At 40.2% G+C, this 20,150-nt stretch overlaps 1 protein-coding gene across 1 annotated transcript in view; it reads left to right on the forward strand.

Annotated features, from left to right (window-relative positions):
- LOC309874989 (putative acyl-CoA dehydrogenase 6) overlaps positions 1–20,150 on the forward strand; it is an 86,580-nt gene that overhangs the window by 3,535 nt on the left and 62,895 nt on the right. Inside the window, exon 2 of the mRNA XM_082753886.1 lies at positions 12,408–12,528. Within this exon, the coding sequence (XP_082610012.1) occupies positions 12,408–12,528 (121 nt within the window). The remainder of the gene's footprint in view (positions 1–12,407; positions 12,529–20,150) is intronic.

Below are 20,150 nucleotides of genomic sequence, written 5' to 3' on the forward strand. Positions count from 1 at the left end.
TCGGAAAGGGCAGCTGGGATATACCAGTGCGATAAGAGGTACCACCGACACATTCAGGAGTGCCATGCCAAAGAGTTGCTTTTAAATCAGAGTTTGGGAGAATAAGAGAAGGAAAACATGAGCTTCAGCACAGTCGAGCAGATCCTGAAGAAAGCTTTTTCCGATCACCAGAAGAATGTCATTTAATACACAACTACTTTGCTGTGTAGCAAAAATGCAGTAAAGGCAGTATAATAAGCAGCATGTTTACTTGTTGCACAGTGCCAGAGCAGTGCGTGCATGTGAGACTGCAGTTGCATTGCCCCCCTCAACATTATTCATGTGAGAACAAGTTTCCACTGCATATCCTTAGTCCTCAGTGAGTATCTTCTAGCAGGAGAACTGTGCCTGAGGGATATTTTTGTGGTTCAACTCCAGCTGCTATTTTCCTGTGTTGTTGTCATACCAGAATGGAGTAGGCAATGCAGGTATGCACTTCAGACAACTAAAACCCTGCCCAAATAAGCAGTTTATGACTGAGCAAATGTCTGTGTTTTACATAGGTTATGCCATGACGGTTCAGAAAATGTAACCTTGTTTAAATCATTTTGGGTCCCATTTGTATGGAAATGTGTGATTAAATCTCTCCCCCTGGCCAGTGGGCACACTGATGAACATAGCAGCTCCCAGCCAGGTGTCCTAGTGCTCTGATAGCTGTTCTTTCAGCTTGCGTTGTTCTGGACTTTGACTTTCTGGCAGATTTTTTTTTTTCCTGTTAAGGCTGTAAGGGAGCATGAAAACCGACCTCTGGCTCCAGTCCCTGAAGATCAAGTTTGATAGGTGAGCACTGATGGATTATGCAAGGACACTTCCAAGATACTTGGTGTGCTGCTTAAAACTATTTTCTGTCCTACAGCCAGGCTTGTGCATCTAGTCAAGAATTGTTGTATTACCAACCTACTTTAAGAACAAAAGATCCTGGGTCACTTGGTGATGCCATCACCTGAGGTTTGTGTTTCCTCAAATGGGTTTCAATGTTTAATTTCCAACTTCTCATAAAAAAATAGAGCCTTAGTTTCTCTGTAAGAGTAAGTCAGGACAAGCTTAATGATTTTAGGTACTTCCAGAAATACCATTTTATCTGCAGTCTGCCACTTTATGTACTGCAGGCTTCAAAATATGCCCTGTAAACTTGAGGTTGGGCAAACTAGTATGGGTGGCAAGCTGTATTCCTGAAAGTGCCAGAAACATTTGATACGGCAAGGTGCAGACAGTTGTGCTGGGCTTTGAGGAGAAGGGATCAATGGGGAAGCCAAACTGTTCAACTTGAAGCTGTGCTTGTTGGTGTCGGGTCCTGAGAACCTGGGGAGCATGAGCTTAATGAAAGCTAAAGGACTGAAAGGCTGGAGTGTGGGAGGAGAGGTGACTTGATGTGCCTGTGACCACACCTGCTGGTCCTTGGCCTCCGTCACACTCCAGAACCAGCAGGATTTTGTCAGGAGTCCTCTTCCTCCTCTGCCAGCATCTCCAAAACTGGCTGTGGGCAGGAGGCTGGATTGGAGCACTGCTACTGTGTTTGAGAGGGGAGCTTCTCCTCAGGCAGATCTGGTGAGGTCACAAGTGTTGCTGGTAGAAGTTTACAGTGGGATAAGAACGAGGATGTACGTCATGATTGAATTTTCAAAGACAGAAGTGGAAATTAGGAACATCTCCCTTATTCTTGAGAAGAAACCAGACTTTCCAAGGGTAAGCTGTAGATCACCTCATATGGAGAGAAATGTGGAATGTTTTATTTCAATTTAGCTTTATCCTAGCCACAAAGAAAACGATAAATGGAAAGTAGATGGAACAGGCACATGCTGAGTAAAAATGTTTCCCATGATGCTGGAGCAATGTGGTAAGTAGATTCTGTGTAAGCTTCTTGTGGTTGAGACGACAGTCCAAATCTCTTGTTGATGAATCAGTTTTAAGAACTAGCAGTCCTTCAGTGGGGTCAGCTGTTTTAATCTGTGAGGATACCCCAGATCAGCTGATACAGTAACGAACATCGTTTAAGTGCCAGCGCATTTATAAAATGGTGTAAGTTGTGAGTCTCTGGTGGGTTTCCATTATTTCTGTCTGCAATTTGGCATGTGCAGAGCCATGCTTTGAGTAGCTCCACAGAACACTTTTCTTCTTTGATGCAAGATTAAGAAAAGGTAAAGGCAAAAGGGGAGTTAGTATCAGTTCTGAATATATTTTGTTTTATCTAAGGATTCATGATGTGAGTCACCTGGATGCAGTCAGTAAACCTTGTGTTATGCCCAGGACTGTTTCTCTGGGTGCAGGTGTAACAGCACAGATACTCTTGCCTGAACGTGGCCCAGTGATGCGCTAGGAAGTCGTAGAAGGAGATGTTGCTTGCCACTTCTGGTCCTAATTGGTGAAAAAGCACAGTGAACACCTGGAAGGTCTACTAATGGAGGTCTCCTGAAGAAGGAAGTCTGTCAGTCTGGACAAACTGTATAGCCCAGCCAGCACTTCATGTAATGTTGCTCAAAACAACCAATCTCACCAAGAGTTACCCAGTTTTCACATTGCATTTCTACTTAGGTACAGGGTTAAGTGCTGAGCCCTGAGCAGTGTGTGGGTGGCACAGATGGATAAAATCCAGGGGTACATGCCTTTCAGGTTGGAACCCATTGTATATTTTCATGATGTCCTAATGCTTTTCAGCAGAGAGGTGGCCTGATAATATGTTTTGTTCATGTAGGGGTGTAATCCAGAGCCAAATACGAATAATCACGGTTCTTAGGAATAGCATTTGTGGTCACTGTGGCTGAGTCTGAATCTAGTCAAGTGCTGGCTGTTTGGAGGTGGAAAAGGGAGTTTCTTTGATCTAGTTTTTCCCCATAATGATACCACATGTGCACAAAAAGTCCCTCTGACCAAAATAGAGGGAAAGAATATGAGCTTTACGCATTCACATTAATAACTATGTAAGTCACAGGGATAGCACAGCAGTGGGTTTGGAACAAGTAGCTGTATGGATGAAAGTTCTGATATTTTAAGTATTCTTCTCGAATCTTTTTGTTTCATAACCAAGAAACTCTGTTTCTGCTAAGAAGAGTTCCATTTTCAAAACTCAGAGATTTAGAGAAGCCTGACTTGTCTCTGGCTGTAGATGGACATGAGGGAAATACTGTGGCAGCAATGAGGAAAAAGCATTATTCTCTGCCCAGGTAGAAATTATATTTTTATATGCCTCTCCTTGGATGCTATACATGATTATGTTTATACAGGGTATATACATGTATATATACATATATACATATGTATATTATACATATACAATGTATATTATACATTGTATACAATGTATATTATACATATACAATGTACATGTATATTTTCTAGATCCCTGGGAGAATTTATAGTTTTTGCAAAAAGGTCATGGTAAAAGGAACAGAATTTATTGTCCAAGAACACAGAGCTCCTCGTGGCTTAAACCCCATGATGCTGAGAATCAGAGTTAAGAAATGCTCTTTTTGCTGGCATATTACATTGCTCATTCTGGTGTGGTTGAATGGAGGATATGCCAGATGCTACAAATGAGACAGAGGAATAAATAAAATAAAACCTGAATGGGTTCAAAAGAAAAAAGTTGAGAAATTTCCCTGGAACATACAAACATAGTCAATTTCCTGATCTCAGGAGGCTTTGCAGCTGTATTCCTTTCCTGATTTTGCTGGAGGGTAGGATTCAGCATGGTAGTTGCAGTTCTTGGAGTCCAGAAAGGGAGGCAATTTTGAGAACCACCCATTTTCTACCATGTTCCTGAATAGGGTTGTTGAAGGTGTTGTGGTTGGGACTGTGCAAGGGACTGCAGAAACTCCCAGGTGTATGCAGGAGGGGTTTGTCCTTATGTGTATCCCTGTTTAGCACTGCATTCCCTGGAGGACTTGTAGGCTTTTAAGTTTTAGGTAAGCAGTGGCAAAAGCTTTGTGGTTGATTCAGGGTTGATTTCCATTGTTGATTTATTTATTTATTTATTTATTTGCCTCCTGAACTAAAAACTAGCCAGCTGTGTGGAACCAAAAGATCTGCAGTATTCGAATTTTTGAAACAATAATCAGCTTTACTTTATGTATTATGTATGCTGCAGGGAATTGTATCACAGTGAAAGCGAAGAAATGCAATGATTTAAACAGAAGTGTGTCCAATTACAGCCAAATGAATAGAGCAGAAGAAATTGCATTATACTCATAATGTGCATGCTTTTCTTGCTGGAAATAAAATAGATGGGGACAGGTATGTTTTATTATATAATGAGATGTTGCCAAGTCTTACATTATAGGGCTTTTCCCTCTGCTGATTTTTTTCCCTTTGGGAAAGGGAAAATTTAATTTAGTAGCAATTTGTTCCTATATTGGCTGATCTCTGCAGTCTTTAGTACCCAGTGCTGTAGCAGATTGTATGATTCCTTGTTGCCTGTGGCATGGCTTAATTGAAGGTACAAAAAGGAATTACGGTGCTATAATTAATCAAGTTTAAACATGTCTTCCCATTTCTGTCTTATATTTTCGAGCACTCGGGAAATTTTTCTGCTTTCCTTTTCTCTGAGTCTACTGAGTATTGGTTTTGAACCCACTGGGAAGCTGAGCTCTGGCCACAGCTATGTCTAAAGGCAGAGGAGAAAGGAGGACGTGAGCCAGGCCTGTTCACCCTCACTGTGCTGTAACGGACCAAAAATAAAAGTTTCCTAACATACCCAAGGTGCTAGCAATGACTTGTTATATGCCCTTTTCAACCACCTTCACAGCAATGCATTGGAGTGACTTTTTCTCCTTAACTTTTAATGTCTCGTGCTCAAATGCTGCCCATTGGAGAAGGGAAAAGAGGAAAGCTGAATGATCTGAAATGTGTGTACTTATGTTTAAATGAACCCACGTGCACAGGAGGGGGTATATATAATGTGCCTGATGAGCATGATTGATGTGCTGTTTTATTCTGTCAAGCACTTGGTACATTGTCAGGCAGAATACAAACTAAGCCACACAGGCTGCAGACAGCACGATGAGCAGAAGCGCAGGCCCAGTGCAGGGGCTGCGGTGTGGGCCTAACCATGGCTCTGTGCACTGACACCAAGTCGGGTGGTTTCACTAGCAGGGGTCAAACCAGTGAAGTGTTTAAACATCTGTGGAAGGCTTTTTAGATATGGAATTAAATATATATATGCACACAGTCTATATGTCTTGGCTTTCTTTATCCTTCTCGATGGTATCTTCTGGCTGGTTTCAAGTGTCGTTTTCATCCAGCTTTTTTTTTCTCGCCTGGCTGATCACATCTTGTCCTGCAGGGTGGCTGGTTCTGCATATGAAACACGCAGAAGGCTGGGTAGACCAAACTGAACTGAAAGGCCAAGGCATCACAATATGGTCCTTTAGACCCTCCCAGGTCTGGATGTTTTCAGGGGGTGGCTGTTGGCGGACGTCCTGCCTAGTGTATGAATATCTGGCACGTTCTTCAAAGTTCGCGGATAAAGTACAAAGTTTTGAGAGCAACTTTCCTGCCTTCCCTTTCAAAGGAGTCCTTCAGCCACTCATTCCTTGCTCAGAAGTGTTCATTTAGTGTTCAAAAAGCTGCTGATAAGGACAGCCCATCCTGCCGTTTAATAGTTTATTTTTTTAGGGTTTCTGTTTGATTACTTTTTAGTCCATGAATTTCAGTCTATGCATCTCTCCTTTATTGAATGTGCTTGTTGTTATAGCAGTGAGCTTGTTTACAAGGGCTAATTTATTTTTTAAATAAATGATTAAAGCAGTCACATTTCATATTAGACCTGTAAGTCCTCGACTATAATGGGGGAGAAGATGTAACAAAAAGAAATGGAAAATAAAACAATGATAAAACTTGGGGGAATTTCTTAATTTCTTTCCTTTAAACTCAATAAAGGCTTTTTTAAAAGGATTTGGAGATGTTTGGTAATTCCTCATTTATTTTTCGTTTTGACAAGGGGAAAACAAGATTGAAAATTCTAAGTAAAAAATTAAATGTCCTGAAAAAATGTTTTTAGGAATTACAGAGAAAAATACGGAAAGAAATCAAAGCATTCTTTTTTAAACATTTATGTGAATGTTTAAACCACTCCCTCTAGATTCATTGCTAGTGCTTGTAAGGTTTTGAGTTAGATGGATACTTAATTACAGTGTTTTTTCCTGCTCTTTCTCCTATACTCTGTGCTACACTTATGTCATGATTTAATATCTTGATGATGGCTTGGAAGTGTTCTGAAAGACTTTAAAAGTAACTGCCTTCTAAATTATAATTTTAGAACTTGTTGGTTTGAGGTTTGTAAAATGAGTCATGCTGCTTAAAAAAGCTGAAGTCAGAATTGCTTCATTTTTGTTCTTTATTTTAATTATCTAGATATTCTGCTTCTAGGACTTTTTTTTTTTTTTTTTTTTTTTTTTTAATCCAAATGTTTTTCGCAGGGTCATGATACAGATGGAAGCATTTAAATTGAACTTTTCCAGTTCAACCCTGTATCATTGTGGAAAACATTTTCTTGGTTTGTTCCGAGCAAGAGTCTGATGACAACTCCGAGTACAGAAATTTCCATATTGCTGTTGAGGACCTGTCTCAAATCCCATACTGGAATAGGGCAAATTCATCAGTGACAACTCTATAGGCAGTCATTCGCTTGGATGTTAAATTGTACATTTAGCTGAATAGCCCAGTGTGAATACAGAGTGAGATCTGCAAATTGTATTTGAATGCCAGGTCTCCCATGATGTGAGCACAAGGGAGCCTGGCCTTCTTCCACATGCAAGGAGGGGGAAGTATTTTGGCAGCCTCTAGGACAAGTACCACCTTGACAGGACCACTTATATCGTGGTAGGTTACTTTTTAGATAGGTCTCTTAGGTGAGTACTGAGATACACCAAGAAAAAACATGTATATTTTTAAAAGACAGGGAGTGTGGGCCAGAGGCTGAGAGAGAAATCCCATAGTTTTGGGTGGCTAGCCCCATTATTTCAAGTAGTGGTTTAAAAATAAATAAATAAAAATTCCCCAGATAAAGGTCCTGCAAAACTTCCTGGAAATCTTCAGTGAATCAGCCTGTGCTGGTTGTGTATCCCGAAAGAGGAAGCGGTAGGTTGCAGCCTTGCTGTTGAGATTACTTCAGACCTCAGACAGACTCGTAGTATTGGATTTTGTTTGCCAAAAGAAAGTGCGCTAAATAGGTTGGTGTGAGCAGGCAAGGTTCACATCACAGGGAATGATTTCTGCCCGCTGTGCGGTTCAATCATCTGTTGTGTGATGGGGTTATTTGTAATCTCCTGTGGTCTGCTACATCCCATCCTGCCTCTGCTTCTGCATCTGATCTCATCGGAGACCAAGTGATGGCCTCTTCCTTCTGGGCACCGACCGCCACAGACCCAGGCCCATCACGTCCAGGTTGGGTGATCCAGGCCCCCTGGCAGCTCATAGCTCCTGCTGTGTTCAGGAAGAAGACAAACGAGATACTAAGCTGGAAAGCACATTCTGGTGCTGCTGTTGCATCCTGTGGTTGATTTATGTGGGCTTGCCCTGGTAGCACATATGGGCACTGCAGTGGATTTGGCTGCCTCAACTCTTTGAGTTCTTTGTTCTGGGAAGACACTGCCTGTCCTCAGCACCGGTTTCTGTACTGTGCTGCGTTGTCTCGCAGTGCAGTCATTGCTGCCAGAGGTTATGAATAAAATTACCAGGAGAAATGTTGTATCGTGTGCTGTTCATTATTTTCATTAATTATTGCTGGTGTCAAAGGCAAAGGTCTCTCTAGTCTGTTACCTCCTTTCTTTCAAATCAGTGTTTTGCTAATTGTCCTGATATAATCAAGGAAGAAACATCATTAGTGGTTTCTTGTTTATTTGTTTTTTTTTGTTGTTGTTTTTGTTGCTTTAAAGATCCTATTAATAGTGTTATCTTTAGTTGTTATATTAATAGAGCACAGTTCAATTACTATAGCTTGATTTAAAAGGAAAAACCTTAACGTGGTATGATATGGCACCCTTACATCCATTTAATTTTTGTGATAGAAAAGTATTTTTTCTCAAATTTGTGCTTTGCTAGTAAGACAGTCTAATTTCAGCTTAGGTATGAATCACATGAAGCTTTAGTAAAAATTTCTGTCCCTTTGTAAGAATTCAGATAAATGTTTGTTGGTGATTTTTTTTTTTTTTTTTTTTTTCAAGATTAAGGCCATATATCATCCTGTTTACTGTGTGCTGAAATATTGTACTAGCACTGTACAGTATTGTAAGAGACAGATATGAGAAACTATGTATTGAAATATTATAGTCTTTAATTACTAATTTGAATTGCTTGATAGAAGGTAAACTCGCTGGTGAATAATGGAAAGAAATCTTCAGTTGCTGTAAAGGACATCTGTATACACTCTTAGTATCCAAATTAATTAAACTACAGTTTCCACCTTTGTAGAAATAGCATGTTCTAGAACACATTGAGAATTACGTGACAATCGCTAATGTTTCTGCTGGTACAGTATCGGCACAAAATACCGAGTACTACATGAAGGAAAATCCCCAGATGTGTAGTTTTGTTTCGTTTCTCATTTAAATAGGACAGTAACTTCCAGGGGTAAATAATGAAAGCATGCAACTATCTGGCAGTATTCTGGAAAGGTATTTTCATTACTCTGTTTTAAACAGAGCAGAATAATCCAGAACAGAAAATGAGAATTTCTGTTTCTTCCCCCTCAGCTCTCCCAGCTCCATTTCCCTTTTCCTGAGCAGAAAGCTACAGGTGTTGTTTTCACAAAGCTTTGTAAAGGCTACATTAAATAAAAAACACTTTTATTTTTCTTACTGTCATTCAACATGAAATGAACCTGTTGTCTTGATCAGTTTCCAACTGGGCAATTATCCAGTGTTTTTTTTTTTTAATAAGTCATGGTTGATTCCACCCACAGTAGTGATCATAGTAGTGATGTAAACTAAACCAAGTCTGAATTCTTTAGTTTTACGTCTTTATGGGTGGGATGAAGCAGCCTGAAAAAACACCAGTCCTGTACATGAGACTTACCATGTCTTTACTGTCAGGAAAAGAACAAAATTTCTGTTGAGTTTACTCTACTTTATCAGCAGGCTAAAAAAAATACATGGCTCCTAAATAGATGTTAAATCCCAAATGCCACTAAGATTTGGCCAGCTAGATTAAGTAAAAAGATTTCCTTTGTGGTTGGTAATATCTGGTGGATAACATTTAAGGCATACAGTGTTAAGATATTTCTACGGAGAGGAGTTTTAGATCTTACTGTAGTCAGTATCCAAGTGATGCATGTCTGAATGTTACCACCCATGGTTTCCACATTTCTCCTGATAAAGCATATAAAATTAAACAGAACTGCTGCTTGGCTTCTGCTGAAAGTTTGTTTCTATGTATTTGTCAAACATGCCATGTATAACTTATGATTTAGTTCAAGGTGCCTGCAGCAGTTACTGCTTGCTTCTGAAGGCTGTCTGCACTTAAAAAATGTAAGTTAATTCAAAATTAATTGCTTAACATTTAAATCGATTAAAGCCTGAAATATTTCTCTGAGGGCATAGCTATGACATTTTGGCAAAATCCAAAGGAAGGGGCAAGTCAAATGGCTAGGTATGCAGCGTGTTTGACCTGCATCCAAATACAGCCATTTGTAACAATGTTTTTAGCACGTTCTGTGAGTGCATGCGTTCCTCCGGTCATTGCTGACTTGGCCCTTTGAAAACCTCTCTCTGTTTCAGTATATGAAGGGGCACTAATATCCAATAATCAGTACTAAATCATCAACCAGCTGACCGGCACTGCAGTTCTCCAGCGATGTGGCTTATGTTCGTATGTGGTAGCACAACGGGAGAGGTTCCCCAAATCCCATCCACACTGTCTGCCCTCTGATTGCCCAATAGCCTCCTCTTTCCCTCAGATTCAGTGTAAATCATCTGAGGATGTGTGTTTTCTGAAGCCTTATTTTAATAAATAATACTTTTAAAGGAATGAGTTTTCTTGCCTGAAAATAGGTTAGTTTGTTTAAAGTCTTATTTGTGATTGTAAATAGCACGTGTGATTTTTGCAAGCAATTTGTGTCCTAAGTATAAAAGCTTTTGACAGAACCTGATTAACTGCTTTTCAGAAATGCAATTAAAGTGGATGGTCGAATGGCTAAGAAATGACTGTGAATATTGGTATTTGGACTGTGATGTTCATTTTTTCTTGAACTAGGGGACCCAAACCATTTACAATTTGTGCAGCAAGGCTGTCTTCATCTTTGTGTTGTGTCATGCGAGGTAGATCTTGTTTTACTAGATGTGGCAAACTTACCTGGTAATAATTAAACTCTGGCTCTGTCAGACAACTTGAGTTCTGCTCAAAGGCACAGAAGCGAGCAGTTTATAATCTGCAGGAATGATGTAAAAGAACTTCTTTAATGCCTTAGTCATTCTTCTGACTCCATTGAACTTCAAAGGTAGCTTTGTATGCAGGCTGTGAAACGCTTGGCCCAGTACCAGCCATAACAAATACAAAATGATGTTAGTATATTCACTGCAGACTTTTGCCAAGTTCCATCAAAACACGGGGATAACTTTCTGTACAGGCTTCATAACCACTTTCAGGGACTTCCCTGGACGTTATCAAATCAGTGTTACTGGGATGTTATTACAAACAGAGTACAGCCAAAAGCTGCTTCACAGCCTGTGACTCAATGTGAAGGGTCCACACACTAAAATCTGAGCATTTAGGATATGGCAATACAGAAGGCTAAACGTGGGCTGTCCTAGGTAGTGTCCTGCTGAGTATTTTGTTAGTGTTGGTCATGAGGCCTATGTTATTCAATGTAAAAGAGGGAGAGAGAGGTTGTAATTACTGAATGAGTTGTACATTCAGTGTATGTGTTTCTCAGAATTTGGTAAGAAAAGTGAAAAAGTAATTTCATGTTACCAACAGTGAAGTATCCTTATTTCTGCGGCCAACTGGGAAGCAGAAAGCAGCCATATAAGGGCTGAAATTCTCTGAAGAATGTGCAATAAATAGGCAGCTGAGAAGAACACTCCACAGGGTCTCATAAGCACAGCACTTCAACAGGGAGAGGGATCTATTTCCAGCTTAAGGAATAGTTAGCACCACAGGACTTGTTTATTTAGTGTGGGGAAAAGACAAAAAATTCTTAAAATAATAAATTCTCTCTTTGTAAAACAGCATAGCAGTAAAATTGTGTTCATGGACTAGAGACATCGTATTGGGGATTGGTGTTTGTTTGGGTATGGTTTGGTTTGGGGAATAGGGTTGACTGGTTTTGCTTTTGGACACCCTTGTGCATGCTGACCCAGGTGTGTGGAGCACTTGGAGGCCCAGCAGAAGCACGTGCCAACCCCCAGCTTGGCCTTGGCAGAGGTGGGCCCCATGCCTCTAACACTTTTTGAGAATTATTGGAAACACATCTGCCTGGTGACTGGTTGAAGGACAAGGGGAGCCATGCTGTGCCGTAGGGGGCTATGAGGCACAGAGCTCTTTGGAACAGTTCTTCAGGCCTTAGAGCTCAGCTGCAAAAGTGCAGGTTGCACATTTGTCTCCCTTTTCAAGACCATGAAAATCCATGTCTTTATGGGACAAGACATCCAACCCTTGTGCTCTGAAACCTCCAAAGTGAACGTCCTGGCCATGCTCAAGATGTGTTTTGTTGGCAACAGCTGGAAGGAAAGAGCGGCCTGAGTAGAGAAAGCGCAGTCACCCAACAGCTTAGAGTATTGACATATGGAAGGTGTGCAGCAGTAGCCCAGCTGAGAGTTGCTAGTCTTGATGTTGAGAGTTGTCCAATTTCCAGTCTTGAGAATGCCATAAAATTTGGAAGAAGGCCAGATTTTTCCAGTGTATGTGTTGTCAGACACTTTCAGATTGGACACAAGTGCTTTGAAGAACTCCAGTGTCCTTGAGAGTATTTCAGGCAAAGGGAAAGGAGCTGAAGCCCTTTGTACTTGCTTGTCTTGTGTGCCCTGTGTGGCCATCATGAACAGGCTATCAACCCTCTTTGTCAGGGACTCTCTGAGGACAATCAAGGTTTCTATTCCTGTCACATTCTAGAAGCAGTACCGAAAGAGGTAACGAATGTTGAGAGGGAATTGTCATTTTCATAGGGCTTGGATAGGCTTAAACCAGCCCTGATGACTTCCTGTTGTAATAGTTCCAATTGCTAAAAGAACTACTTATATTTACCCCATTGCATCTGTGGTAATTGTTGTGAGTGGGTGGAGAACAAGGGCATCCAACGGAAAGTAAACAAATTGATGTGCTTTCAAAATGTTCTCTGTACATTTTTTTGCTTTTTAAATTATTTAGACAAAAGTAGTCAAAGGTGTCTCAACAGGAATGTTTGTGTTAATAACTTTTAATTTATTTTTCAAATCTAGATCATCGACAGGGAGATCAATCCCTTTGTGGACAAATGGGAAGAAGAAGGACAGTTCCCAGCACACAAAGTGTTTAAAACCCTGGGACAGGCTGGATTCCTTGGTGTGGATAAGCCAACAGGTAGGAGAGTGTACAGCTCCTGAGTATTGATGAAGACAGCGATAGACTCATTACACCATCTCAGATAGCTTTTGCCCCAGAATTTACTTTTATTCCCAAGTCACAGGAATGCTGCTTACCAGCTACGCAGATACAGAAAATGATGTTGCTAAGTGCTCAAGTTGATATTCTCCTAAATATAAGTGTTTAAAAAAATGAGTAATTGTTATTTAAAGCCAGTGAAATAAATGTCACTTCAATTCTCAACGTACAAGCTGTCTAGTGACTTTACTTTCTTCTGGATCAGAATACATGGAATAATCTCAGTCTTCATGAAACAAATCAGTCTGGAAGTGCTGTAAGATTTGGCCTATTACATAAATTTTACTTGTAACATCTAAATCATTGTAATGTATTATGTCTCACCATGAAGATGAGTTTTGTTTGGGTTTTAGACTATTATATCCTAAACTGTCCTTGAAGTGCACTATTCCAGACAGCAGCATGTACAGAACAAGAAGCTGATGATAATCTGTCAAAGAACAAGGTTCACATTGCTGTTCCTATAATTGTGACAAAAAAGTCAAGAAGTCCAGAGGCATAGTAGCTATTTCAACTCCTCAGCTAAAATACATGTTGCAAGGTTGCAAGTTTTTTCATTTGCAAGCAATGCAATATATATTTTTTTCAAGTACTACTGATAAATGTTCCTGTCAGAATTCTCTGTTCCCCCCCCCCCCCCTTTTTTTTTATTCATGGTTTAGAAGTCTAAAACAAAAACAAGTTTGCATCCTGAAGTGGCACTGTTTGAACAGTTAACTGCAAATAATCATAGAATGGCTTGGGTTGGAAGGGTCCTTAAAGACCATCTAGTTCCAACCCCCCTGCAGGGATGTCAACCACTAGATCAGGTTGGCCAAGGCCCCGTCCAACTTGGCCTTGATCTTCTATACAGAGCAGCTCACACAACCTTAGCTATGCCACACCACATCATTATGTTGCTAAGGGACAGGGTTTGAACTGTGGAACATATTATGCCTTTTTACCAGTTACTTTCAGAGGAAATTTTTCTTCTTGAAATGAACTTTCATATTTTTATATGTTCCAACTTGGAAGATTTTTCTCTAGCTGTTCAGCCGCTGGAGCTCACAGAACTGGTTAACTGTGATTGTCTGACAAATCCAATTAGGTCTGAGCTGGTACTTCTTTACAAAAATGCTGACAGTTTGAGATTACATTTAAGATTTATTTAAAGGACAAATAGGATTATTGGAGGAAGGAGAAAAATAACACCTCCACCTTCTGCTATAATTGTTTGATAGGCAGATCTGAAATATATCTCAGTGGGGTCTGCTTCAGACTGCTAATATCCATGTTGATTGCAATAGTGCTGCCTTGCACTGCTGACAGATCATAGCTCTGTCTTTGTTCTTACATGCATCTCAGGACATGCACAGGCCTCCTCTGGGGTAAGGAACCTCAGCTGCCAAGCATGCTGTGCATAAAACATTGTAGAGGTAGGAACTTTGTATAATACTCACAAAATAACTAGAACAAGGAATAAATTGAATAAAATCTAGTGAAGAAAGGGTGTGCAAATGCAAAGATGGGCACAGAAGGCTGACTGCACTGACTACACTTGTTATACTTGTGGTTTGGAATATTTTATCCTTGGTTTTGACAGTAGGTGTTAATTGAATTTGTTGGGTCTCTGCAGCTGCATTTTAACAAAACTTTTGAAAAACCGGATACATTTCTCAGCGACATTTGGTCCATCTCAGTTCATCTTCTGGAGCAAGATACTGTTATGTACAAAAAATGCACCAGCTCCTGCGAGTTGCTGCCTTTGCAGTGTTCAGCTGTGCAACAGGATGACCCCAGATCCAGCTTTGCTCTGTAATAGTACAATAACATTGGGCACATCCTGAAAGTCCTGAAGCTCTTGGGAAGATAAGTGAAACAGTCAGATGGGTAACAACACAGTCTCAGTGTAACTTACTGTGGCAAAGCATGAAATTCTTCATTGTTTTTTGAAGTGCTTACGCTTGCTGTATGACTGGTGTGTACTAGTAGCAGTAATTTAAAAAAGGAAAAAAAAGAAAAAAGTAAGAAAAAGATCTTTTATACCCTTCCCAGCCACTTCTGTCATTTAAGAGATCTTAAGAGATTTGAGGAAGCAAAGCATAGCTGAGAGTTTGGGTGGGATGTCAGGTGAGATCTGGAGAAGGGGGATTAATTGGTTGGAGGAGAGCATTTGAGCCATGTGAGCATTTGAGCCAACCTGCCCTCTTCCCTTTCCAGCACAACCAAAATTACCATTTTCCTGCTGCATCCCTCCAAACCCAGATCATAATGCACTGGTGACGAAGGCTAACTTTTTCAAATGAATAAATTTAGTAGCAGCTGCACTTTTGAAATAACATTTTTTCTGAATTTATTTCCCAAGGTTCTTCTGTCAAGTAAATTTTTTATTTTTATTTTCTGTAGAACGAATTTTGAAGCTTTCTGATTGGGCAGGAACGGTTCACAAACTTGTTTTGCTTAGATAGAAGGAAACATCTGCGGGACTTCCGGATTGCTGAAACTGGACTGGTTCCTGTGTAAACACCATTCCATTCGCAAACAATGAGCTGCTGAGCGGGAGGCAGGTTTTTAAAAGAACATGCCTTACATGTGTCCCTTATCGTTGGAAACTTTCTCTGTGTGGAGAACTGATTTGGGGCACGGTTTGCATTGCAAGGGCTGCATCAGTTCCCACCAGATGCGGTTGTGGGCTACAAACTTGTCAGTGTTTTTCCTGTATGCCTCTTCGCAGTTGTTAATACTTGGAGTAATATTTGCTGTAGTACAATAGTTCAAGATGTTAGTTGCAGGGGTTATGTAAACACCAGGCAAGGCCAAACTGTACATATATAATTGGAGAGCCCTGAGGATGAACAGTGCATTTAACTTTCTGTCTGGTCAGTCCTCTGCCAGAGGAAGATTATTTTATTTGAATCATTTCTCTGCTCCGCTATTATTTACATGACTCAAAAATAGGGCATACAACTTTTCTTTTTCCCTTGGAAAATGTGTGTTATTCTGCTACATTAGGAAATTCTTCCTACTTGTGAAATAAATGGCAAAAAAGTGAATGTTATTTTTAATAAAAAGTGTCTTTTTCATCTGTGCAAAAATCATTTTACAGAATTGCTCAGTTCAGCCTGAAGCATTTAGTTTGAGGGGGAAAAAAAAACACCATCTCCATATACTTTTTACTGTTCATTTATGCTTACTGTGTGTTTCTCCTCAAGTTATAAAGTGTCTGGGCTATCGAGGTACTGACAGTCCCAAAACTCAAGACAGAAAATATTAGGGTAAGGAGCAAAAATATTTTAAACAGTCTTGGTAATTGGCCATTGGTGACTGTGCTAAGGGAAGCGGGCAAGACATATTTTTGGAGTATTTTGTGTGCAGATCAGATGAAATGTTGGAGTAAAAGCTGAAAACATCCACACAGTCCTTTGTAATCTTATGGTTTATGAATCAACGCCTTGGCTGTTACTAAATTTTAGGATGCATTGCCAAAGACAGGCTCAAAATTTGCTGTTATGTGCTTGCATAACTCTACATGTCCATGCAGATGACTGAAAGTGTTTTTTTTTATCAGCTGATGCAAAAGTGCAGGAATCCTCCTGTGAAGGCTCAGTGAAAGCAAAGAGGAAGGAGAAAGGTTTGCAACAGGGCAGTGTCCTTCTGTCCTGCTTCTACATATAGCATCACATTGAGATGTGAGCAATCATGATGCCTGTTGTGGGTATTTCACCAGCAGTCCTGTAGGAATATTGAGTAGAATGTGTTTGTATGCACAAATGGTTATGACAGTATGTCCAAATAGTAGTTTTCATTTATTCCTGTCAAACAATTAGCAGTGCGCTTGCAGAAATGCATGCTTAAACATATCAGGAAAATCAGGAGAGAACGGTGTAAGACTTCACACAGAGGGGAGAGTTTTACACTGTCTCCTCTTCATACTGCTGGGATATATGCCAGATCTGGGACTGGATAAAGTAATAAGCAGTATGTTCTTGTCACCTGAGACAGATAAGAATCTGATGGAACAAACCACATTTCGAATGACTGATAGCTTTGCAGCTGGAAAATGATGCAATATCTTGCTGTACGAAAGCCTGTTTATTGCACGTTTGTGTGTTAAATGGAGGAAATATAGATCTATGCTATCCTCTGAATTTAATTCTGTTCTTTTCTTCACAAGTTTACATTTCTCTTGTAAGAGGAGACCTTACGAGAGTTTGGTAGTGGAAAGTCACCTTCAAAGCACGTGGGGGAGTTCACTCTTTCTTTCTCCTGCCTATAACACTAAGCCTTATTATTATTCGGAATTAGCAAAAGAAGGACCTTGGAGGAACAGTGAATTCTGTCACTGGAAAGGGATTTAGCAGTTCTGATTAAATGGGGTTTTATGATTTCACAGAGAGTAAATGTAAGAAACTTCTGAGGTGTATCGATGGATAGAAGCTAAAAGGGGACAGAGATGCCAGAAGAGAAGTCTTTGCCTGCCCCCCTGCAAGTTATGTTTGTCAGGAGTGGAGCAGCTACAGTGCTTGTGGGTTTCTGCATAGCCGGCTGAACTCACTAATCTTTTTCGTACCTACAAACAAATGCAGCTGGATGTTAATAATAGTCGTGCTGTGGAGGTTTGGGAGCATGAGGGCATTGTGCTACGTGTTAAGATGCCCGTGAACCAGTAAATGAGAGCTCTGAAATACTTATCAGTTACAAGGTACACCTGTTTTGCAATCAGAAAAGAGCCTTGAAATAGCCTTTGAAAAACAATAGTTTAAAATGAGTCACTGCTTTATTTGAATTGAATTGCTGACAAAATTAGTGATGGATGGAAGTGGTGTGGAGACCTTTCAGATAAGTGTAAGAAATCTCAGGTGCTTATCTGGCCTTCCTTATTTTAAGGAAAACATCGTTATATGTATACATACACATTCTACATGGGTGATCCTTTTATTTATTTTCCCTTTCTTGTGAAATGGAAAAGTGTAGGAAAATGGTAGCAGGGAGACAGTTTGTTTGCTGCACATCATGGACCAGCATCTACCTGAGCTCTGTTCCTGGTCAGACAAGGGAATGGGTACCTGAACTCCTTTTTTTTTCTTCTTTTTTTTTTTTTTTTTTCTTTATCTGTTGTTTTTGTGGTGGTTAGAGGTGCTGATTCTCCACATGATTTGGAAGCCTGAGTGCCTCATTCTTTGTGGCTGGTTAGGGAGTACACCAGAACCTCTGGGAATAGCTTGTTCAGCTATTAAGAGCAGTTTTGCAGAAACACCCAGCAGAGAACAGATTTACTGAAGGACAGCAAGTCTTTCTGGAAGAGATAATCTTCCTTTAAATGTGTTGTTGATAGAGAGATCAGATTAGTTCCTGGGCTTCTACTTTTGTACTTGAGATAAAGCAAATCCTCACACTTATGGCTTGAATGCAGGACAAAGCAGTACCTTGTCCAATTCAGGTACGAACGTGCCTTAGGGGCAGACTAGGATTTTTTGAAATCTGGTACATGTACCCAAGGGGTTACAGGCTATGTCAAAATGGTATCGGGGGACACAAAAAATGTCTCTTTCCTGGAAGAAGCCAGAAGTGTCTAACTGTGATCAAATGCTCAGCTATGCCCTTGCAATTAAGTGCTTGAACTCTCAGTGCTCCATTCCCCCATGGCAAGCCAGATTTGCTTCTGAGTCTCACAGGCTTCACACAAGCTGACAGATCCCCGTGGTGTCTGGAAGCTGACTCACAGCACTTAGTCTCCGTTTGTGTGAGAAGCAGCCCTCCCTGTGGGTACGCTTCTCCACCTCCCAGCCGAGAAGGGGCCATCAGCACGCAGCCCCCGCTCTGCATAACATGCCGGGCTGTGCTCCAGGGTGTGCCAGGCTGTACCTGCAGCAGAATCTGTCCTTCTCCCTTCTAATTAACTTTACATTAAGTGTGCACCAGCTCGAGTGCATTGTATGAAAATGAGGCTTGTTAATGAGGTTTCAAGGTTGCACGGAACTATAAATACTAAAATACCAAGTATGTGTATTTGGGGGAGTGTGGTCCAGAAACACAGATTTAAAAGCTAAAGCTGTGACATTGTTGGAAGGTCACAATGAAAAGGAAGTGGGAACCTTGATTTCCAGCATCTATGAAGAATTTATTTCCAGAAGCTGTGGCCTTACTTACTACCTAACAGGTTTTGTCCTTTTTTTACATGCTGATGTTTCAAGCTTCAGCAGAGAGGATTCTTCTCTATCTAATTCTCTACTCCCTAATGCAAAAGTTGTAGCAATAACAGTTTTCTTATTTCAATGAAGAAGTAAGAAGACCTGTGTACTGCTCCATGGTCTAGGTGCTAAATCAGGAACCCAGTCTAACCTGTGGAACATAATTAATTGGTCTAATTGGCACTGAATGGAACCAAAAGCCAGATGGCATTTCTCAGCCTAGCATCATGACAAAACAGTGGAAGAAGCAATTGAGATTCCTGGTAGTAACTTGTGATCGTTTATTTGGAGATGGACCTGTTTCAGAAGCTGTGGGCCAAACACACTCTAAATTATGTTCAGCGCTTCAGTTAAATTTTGTAACTTTTTTTATCTTTGTGAGCTATTTCCTCCTGTTGCTGTGCTTCTCAAGGCCTCTGTATATAACTTTGGTTTGAATTTGTAGAGTTCTGTAGAGAATTGCTGTGCTCGGGTGTTTTTGAGCAGGCAGGCAAATCTGCTAAAAATCTGTTGTTCTTGATTTTATGATTGTGAATAGCAAAAGAGTGTACATCAAGGAGAGAAGCTGAATAGATTAAAGACATATGAAATACTACAAAATCTGAAAAGAATATAAGGATTGAGACAATATCAAGTAAGAGATGCTGTTTGGGAGTTTCCATTAAAATAATTAAGTTTATCCTTGTATTTCTGTGGATCAAATGGTAAGACTGTCAAAGCTTAACAAAGCTTAACAAACAGTGAATGTGCTTACATTAAAATAACCTTCATCTTGGAAGTTTCTTTAATTTACATGTAACTGTCTTTTCCCAGTCTCAGAAGTTTGACACTAGATTCTTGGCATCTGTTCATGTACCGAGATGGAATAACCAGAATGCTTTCTGAAAGGTTTGAATATACCCTTAATGCATCAAGACACATCACTACACTGAGTGGGGAAAATTATCATTGTGAAATGTAGGCTTGATTCACTTTTATCCACTTGCTTTTGCATTATTAACTGCTGGAAGCGAAGGTTGGTTTCTTTCCTGGGACTGAAAGGGGGGAAAATATTGTGAATATTTTGAATGAAGTCATTCGGAGGTTGACATGGAAAATCTCTGAAGAACTGTTGACTTGTCAATGCTTTCAGATCCCATAGGTCAATAAACAGATGACAAACTTTGAATGACAGCTGGCTTGAGAACATTAACAAGACTGTGGAAAGATTGCATTGTTCCGAGGTAGGTGCTTTTTATGCTCAATATTTGAGCAAGATTAGCTGGTGTCCAGCCTGCACAAACCAGAACACGTGTAGCTGAATAGAAGAAAAAATAAGAAAAAAAACAACAACACATACCACCAACAAAAAGCCCAGATATCTCTTTAGTT

This window comes from Aythya marila (assembly GCF_965140915.1).
Source record: "Aythya marila genome assembly, chromosome: 2".
NCBI classification, from domain to species: domain Eukaryota; kingdom Metazoa; phylum Chordata; class Aves; order Anseriformes; family Anatidae; genus Aythya; species Aythya marila.